The sequence below is a fragment of the Austrofundulus limnaeus genome, unplaced genomic scaffold (assembly GCF_001266775.1).
Source record: "Austrofundulus limnaeus strain Quisiro unplaced genomic scaffold, Austrofundulus_limnaeus-1.0 Scaffold763, whole genome shotgun sequence".
NCBI classification, from domain to species: Eukaryota; Metazoa; Chordata; class Actinopteri; order Cyprinodontiformes; family Rivulidae; genus Austrofundulus; species Austrofundulus limnaeus.
The window spans coordinates 23,950-31,688 of NW_013953165.1; the positions used below are offsets into that span (position 1 = coordinate 23,950).

The 7,739-nt window shown below is 43.4% G+C and overlaps 1 protein-coding gene across 1 annotated transcript in view; it reads left to right on the forward strand.

Moving 5' to 3' along the window:
- Positions 1–7,739, forward strand: part of LOC106532396 (thrombospondin type-1 domain-containing protein 7A) — a gene marked incomplete at its 3' end in the record, with an annotated part of 66,291 nt that overhangs the window by 18,879 nt on the left and 39,673 nt on the right. The window contains 1 exon segment of the mRNA XM_014028436.1: positions 975–1,159. Coding sequence (XP_013883890.1) covers positions 975–1,159 — 185 coding nt within the window.

Genomic DNA, 7,739 nt, shown 5'->3' on the forward strand with positions numbered 1-7,739 from the left:
CACACACACACACACACACACACACACACACACACACACACACACCCAGCCCTGTGCTGAAATGGGTGGGACAGAAGAGGAAGGAGGTTCTTAAAGAGACAGAGGCCAATTTCAAGGCATTTAGAAACAGATATGATGAGAAGACAAGTTATTTTCTATTTAAACATTTAAACAGCATTTTAATAACAAGAAGGTGACAGTTACTTTATTAAATATATGCCTGAGAAACACATAATATTGCCCCTTTAAAGTTCAGATAAAGATGAATTTCAGGTTAAAATTTGGTTTTCAGTGTTCTGTCTTCATAAAGTACTGATTTTATGTTATGTTATTAATTCAAAGACTTTAGTAACATTCTCTTCGAATGGCTGGAAAATGCTGAGTTTTGATTAGATCAAAGTTTTCCAGGGCTGTATACCCCTGGACCCCCCCTAGAGCTGCTTCAGTCCACAGCTGCTGGTTAACATGAACAGGTGTTCCTCATTGCTGCTGGCAGGTATGAGGTGGACTTCTGGTGTTCTTTTTCAAACAAATTATATTGTTAGCTATTTTAATTGGCAACCTGGTCTCTAAATATAAGAAATATCAAAGACAAAACTATTTCATTTGGTGTGAATGTCCATAAATTCAGAGAAGTTTAGAAAATTACACAAGCAGCAACACCTGAAATCTTGGGTTGTGTTGTAACTTAATCGGTTTTACATAAATTGAGCCAAAGTTAGATTTTTTTTTGCAAAGACTCATCCTCAATGCACATTCTGGCATGAAACAAATGCAGTTTTAATAACAGGCACTACTCACTGTATTAATTGGCAACTTTCTGTTTAATAATAAGCTGTTAAACTATTCTCTGTAGATTGTGCCTTTGATAAATGTTGAGGAAGTAAAATCCTGTCGCTCGAGTCTGAGCTTCTGAAGTTCTTTGGCCCAGCTCTAACCGAGCAACACTGGTTTTACCTGTGTCGACGCTGCAGTTACACGTGGAGGACCACCGAGTGGAGCGACTGTCGGGTGGACCTGCTGCTGAGCCAGCAGGACCGGCGGCGCAGCAACGTGACGGGGCTTTGTGGAGGAGGTCTGCAGACGAGAGAAGTTTACTGTGTCCAGGCCAACGCCGAGCTCCTCAAATACCTCAACGACCTCAGAGAAAAAGAAAAAGGTAAAGTTGGTCTTCGGTTGAAACTCTGTTCTTTTAACTTGGAGCCAAATCTTTTTATGGTCAGCACTGAACTGCAGACAGTGGACCCTAAACAATTAGTGGATTATTTTTGCTTGAAAAATAAAAATGATCCTTTTAAAAAGTTCAGCATATTTTGGTGGTATATCAGTCAGCATATCAGGAAAGAAAAACTGTTTTCTTTTCAGAGGCTTTCAGACGTATCTTATGGCTCATTCTTATTCCATTTATTTATTTCTGCTCACTGTTGAGGGTTGGCGTTCAACAGCCAGCACAAACCATGAGCATGACTTTGAACCCGTGTGTGCAAATTGGAACAAAATAAAAAGGTGAAGACTTTGAACAACCTGTAATTCTTTACAGATACAGAAGTTTTGTTGTTGTTTTTTGTGTGTGAGTGACTGAATGTTATGTGACAGAGCTTTATGTGCTGATCGCGTATACATATATTTAAGTTTTATCTATTAGTATTAACAGCTTTTTTCTATATGCAGTGATTTTCTTTTCTTTTTTACTGGCAGCAACACCGATTTGAAATGTTTGATATATATTTAGAACACTTTTCTCACCTCATTTCACTTCCATGAGGAGAAGAATTTGCTTTCTACTCCGTTCATTGAAATTCAGGTGGTGTCAGCCTGCACCACCCTTGAAAAACACGACCTCAGATCTTCAGTATAACTCTAAAACTGGTCATGGTGAAAGGCAGTAAATTTAGGCTCGTGACAACAGCGGGGTCTTGCAGAGAATATATTGTCACGTATAAATTTCACTTATGTTCCAGCAGCTTGTCCCCTGCAGGGTTCATAATCACAGTCAAGTGTTGGATGGGTCTCGTAAGGCCTGCCAAGTTTAGGTTTTAAAAGCAGCACACACACACACAAAAAAATGATGTAAATTAAACTTTTAGCATATGTTGCTGCAACAAGAACTTATAAATAGTTTTGGTTCATCATCTTTGTTTCTGTCAAAATTTGCAATTTATTCTGAAAACCGCTTGAGTACATACAGGGGCGGAACTAGTTTATTTTGCAAGGGGGGACACAGGTCTTTGTTTGTTTGTTTGTTTTTTTGTTTGTTTGTTTGTTTGTTTAATTTAGTTTTGTTTTTTATTGGAGGGGCACATACAAATAAAGAATCATTCTGAATTTGAAATTTCAAGATGGCCGCCACAGATAATTCCAAATAGCTTTAATTCAGCTGTTTTAAGAAATATTGAGCTCATCAGTGAGTAAAACTCTCTTTTACTTTTAATAGTATTTCTGTTTTTTTATTTCACATTTAGTCAGTCGTACAGGTAGTTTCAGTGTTTATAAGAGGATGTGTTAAAATGCTGTTTCTATGCAGGAAATACCAGGTAGAGCTCAGTGTTTATTAGCAGTGCTCAGTCAAAGCAATGAGACAAGGACCATGTTTAGTTAACTATTAAACTTCAAAGTTATCTACAACTGGCCCTTTGAGGGCCACCATAACGCTCATGTGGCCCTCGGTGAAAATGAGTTTGACAAAATGAGTTTGACCCCCCCCCCCCCCCCCGGTGTAGAAGTAGCCGAAAACAATCTTTACCAAATTCTACGTACTAATCAAAAATTCAAGATGGCCACCACAGCTAACTTTAAAACACTATAATCCAGTCATTTTAAAACTTATTGAAGTTAAATTCGTTGTGGAGTAGCAAAAAATGATCACATGCTAACTGTCAATGCTAATCCCAAATTAAGCTAACCATTAATGCTAATTTTACAAAGAACTATAAGTCAGCCATTTTTAAACTTACACGTGAAAATTTATATAGTACAGTAGTATCGAAAAACTATTTTTAACAAAATCTAAATGCAAATATAAATTTCAAGAACCCCACCCACTTGTTAATTATTTGGGGGTTGCACATTAGCTGCCAATTGTAGCATTAGCCACCCCTCTGGCTCTGTCTTTGAATATATWGTCTAAAATTTTAGCTGTTGTAATTATGAAAGTTAGTTTATTTAAAATGAATATTTGGTTCTTTGTGTGTTGAAAGTGTAGCTAAAGCAGCAATTATTTATCTTCGTCGTGACCTTTACAAGAGCCCATGTCAGTTCTGAATCAGGCTGAACCTGGAGCTGGTCTGGGTCACCACAACACCTTGATTCTTTTATTTTGAGACGTTTTACTGTAGATTAGCTGCTGTGTTTGGGTTTACTGGTGTTGTGACCCAGTTTAATCTGAGCTTCAGCTGTTGGACAGATGGTCTCACGTTTGACTACAGAATACTTTGTCCTACAGAGGAGTTCATGATTGGCTCCATGACTGCAAGGAGCCCAAACCATCACCCCTCCACCGTCATGCCTGACAGCTGGTATGAGGTGTTTGTGCTGAAATGCAGGGTTAAACGGCTCCACGTCATTAAAAAGAGACAGCTGAGATATTCTGGGCTCATCCAGCTGGGAGGAAATCCCAAAGGGATGAAGGGATTTCACATCCTCTCTGGTCCGGGTTCCCCCAAGAGGAGCAGGAGAGCGTCGCTGAGGTTAGGGATGTCGGGGTTTCCTGCTTGGATCTGCTCCCTCCACAACCCAAACACTTATAAATGAAGGGAACTGGATGAATTCAATTTAAATTTAGTGTTTAAATAAATAAGGACAGCGTAATCTCTCGTGTTTTATTGTTCACTTTAGATTTTGTTTACATAAGCTGACGAGTCTGCAGGAACCAGACAGGTTTTTTATGTCTTTATGTAAAAGAGGCTGTAAATTATTGAGGCAAACGTCACTTGAAATCTTTGAGCAGAGTTTCAGAGCTGCGATAACTGACAGGAAGACATGAAGGATCTCATTCATCCTCAAGAAGTCACTGATTAATTAACACAGATGTTTTTTTATTTTGGCGTCTGTTTGCGAGCATCGCTCCTCCTCGATGATTATCTCCATAAATAAAATATTAAATAACTCCCGTTCTGTGAAGTGCTCTTCCAAAGTTGATTGGTTCTCAGGAGGTTTTTTMGGCTACATTTGATCTATTCTGCAAATAAAGTCAACATAACTGTCTGATCAGATATGAAATCATTTCATTTCACAAGTGTTGCTAAACTAAATTAGATCAGAGACTCTTACATGCTTCGATTCTCCACACGAGTGCAGAAACTAAAAAAAATTTGATTCGTAATTCCATTACAAACACTTGCATTTGTACAAGCTGTTAAATTCACTCAGTTCAGGTCCAAATTTATTTATATTTATCATAAAATAACTTTTCTGGATCATCTGCTTGGTTTCTATAGAGCTTCGACCAGCTGACGTCTCTCAGTTGAAACCAAACGATTGTTCAGAAGAGGGATTTGTCCGTTCGTGTCCTGCTGCGACTCGTCGGTCACCACAAGTGCAAAGGCCTCCATTTCTGACACTTGTCAAGCCAGCTTAGAGTCAAAGCTGCCTTCTTAAGAGGGTGTTGAAGACATTAGTTCGGGCTAAGCCCGTGGAGACCGCTCACATGGGTCACGTGAGGGAGTGACGAAGTTTAAAAGGAGGTGAGGTGTCCGMCACAAACGTGTTAAATGTTGGGAGGATTTCTCTCACGCAACCAGGAGGAACAAAACAGAACAGATACTCTAAATGATTTGTTTTCATTTGAGCTGGGCTGTTTGGAATCTTAGGCAGCAGTTTCATCATAAAAGCTGAGATTATCTAAAAACTGATTGTGGTGAGTTTTTGGCTGTAAAACTGCAGTCACTGTTTAAGTCATTTCTGCAGCGACTTCAGCTCCAAAGGGTGACGTCAGAATTTGTAATCCTGCTTTCAAATCCTTACTTGCCTTTGTTGTTGCTCCAGCACAGAGAACCAGACCAGTTCTATTTCAGTCTCACCTCTGAATAACTCCTGAAATTTAAACTACAGAAGTCAGGATGCAGATTAGACATCTAATAAAAGGACCACAGCAGCATTTTTAAAGATATGATCTGCAGGAGTCATGAATTAAAACATTTATTTATTTTTAGGGTTGTGTTCAGAAAGATGTTTTGTAGATGAAYCACTGATGGGTTAGAAAACATTTTATATCACACTTAATAAAAAATATGTACTACAATCTCGAGTATTTTCAATACTATATGAATGAATGTGTTCCTTTTCAGTCATTTCACTCAGTACAACACACAGTTGTATATGGGACTCGCACGCCTTTAGACCGGTGACGTGGTGACGTTGAATGTCGGGTGACAGGCTCCGCCTTCACCCTATAAGTTCAGAGTCACCAGCGTCATTACTCAGTTTTATCGCCCTTCACCTCGCGATAGTCACCTCTAAACCTGAGCTCACATAGCTGCTGCTAGTTAGCTCAGCTTCTAAGGTTCTTAGGTTAGCTTTACTAGTGCTAACCGCGTTACCTGCTGGTTCGTGTGTCTGCCGCTCGACGCTATTTAAGTGACCTTTATTTTCTGCTGAAAATCTGTTTTGTGGTTCACGATGAGCACAAAACCACCTTCGAAGAAGCCGAAGTCTTCTGTTTGCCCCTGCCCTCAGGGGTGTGGCTTTGAGCTTCATGAGAAGGACCAGCATGAGGCTTGCCCGGCCTGCCTAGGAATCATTCATGCTTGACAGGCGCTTGTGGAACCTGAGTCCCGCCAGGCCTGTGCCGGACTTTTGCATCCGACACTGGAGAGGAGAGTGAAATTCCTGGAGAAAATGCTGGGGGAAACTGCTGTTTTCCGAAAAGACCCACTGCTCTCCGAATCCAGCCAGACGGCTCAGTCCGATGAAGACGAGGATTTGGCGGTCGAAGCCCCCGCTGCTAGCTGGGCGGACCAGATGCAGCACGAGGCGGCCTCACCCGACATCGAGGGGGGCGAGACCCAGTTTCTACTGGATCTAAACCAAGAGGAGGACGATATTCTACAGATGGAGCAGGAGGTTCTCAGTCTGTCTGAAGACGACGAGGAGCCGTGCCCAGCTCACACCACCCCCGCTGCTGAGAGGGTGGACCAGGATTTGTCCTTCTTGTCCCTGTGCCACCGAGCTGCTGCTAAACTGGAGGTACAGTGGCCCGACCCCCCACCTGCTCAAAAGCCGTCGAGGTTCGCAGGGTTTTATCTCCCGTCTGAACCGGCTGATGTGAAGCACCGTCTGCCTATGTTTCCGGACTTTGTGTCGGAGCTGACGTCTTCCTGGAGCAAACCGCTGTCCATCCGCGCATTCGTGCCCAGACAGGGTCAGTACTTGGACGTGGAAGGGGCAGACCAAGCTGGCCTGGTGGCCATCCCTCCGATGGAGCCTTCTTTAGCCGCTTATTTGGTTCTGTCTCACAACCAGGGTGTGAGCAGGCCCACCCTGCTCCCTTCCAAYCCCTGCAGATTCTCTTCGGCATAGCTGGAAAACAAAGCCCAAGGTAACACCGCCRGTGCGCTGAGCTCCGTCACCATGCTTCAGACCTACCAGGCCATGGCCTTGGCTGAGCTGGCAGCTCAGATGCCGCAGGAAAAACCCCTTTTACCCCTGCTGAACGAGATCAGACTGGCGTCAGACCACATTCTACGTGTGTCCCATTGTGCGGCGCTGGCTCTGGGGAAAGGAATGGCTTCTACTGTGGTGGCGCAGAGGCACCTGTGGCTAACGCTCTCAGACGTTCCCGACAAGGACAGAGTGGCCTACTTGGATGAACCGATAACGCCTACAGGACTGTTTGGTCAAGCGCTTGATGTKATCCAAACCAAATTTGAACAGAGGAAGAAGCAGGCTGAGGCACTTCGCTGCATCATCCCCAGACGCGACGCGAGGCCCAAGCTGCGGGCGACAGTCAATAATGTTGTCTCTTCCCCATCCAGTGGAGGGCAGCAGCGACACGTCTCCAACAGTAAGGCAAGTCAGTCGCTTAGCAACGCAACTCCCTCTCTGGCGCGCATGCGCACCCTCTCCATGTGTACAGAGAACTGTTGCTATGGGTTACAGGCTGCAGTTCCGCGTCAGGCCGCCTCGCTTTCGGGCCATTGTAAACACAGTGGTGACAAACGAGGCAGCTGCCATTTTAAGAGAGGAAATTTGCACGTTGCTAACAAAGAGAGCTATTCGAGCGGTTCCAGCTGCAGAAACACAAAAAGGTCTGCACAGCTGTTATTTTCTTGTTCCAAAGAAAGGGGGCGGCCTGCAGCCTATTTTGGATCTGAGAGTGTTAAACCGGTACCTTCAAACATACAGGTTCAAAATGTTAACGCTCAAACAGCTAATTCACTCGATCAGCCCGGGCGATTGGTTTGCGACCATCAATTTAACAGACGCCTATTTTCACAGCAATTCACCCGGAGCACAGAAAATATCTCAGGTTCACCTTCGAGGGTGTAGCCTACGAGTACCTGGTGCTACCGTTCGGTTTATCGCTAGCTCCTCGCACCTTTTCAAAGTGCGTAGAAGCTGCGTTGACTCCTCAGGGAAAGGGGGGTCCGTCTGTTAGCATATTTAGACGACTGGGCTCTGATCGCAAGCTCCAAGGAGCAAACATTAGATCAGCTGTCTCAGGTTCTGTCACACATTCAGGAAACACCCAGAAAAGTCTATTAACACCAAGTCAGCAGTTTTCGTTCCTCAGACTAGAAATC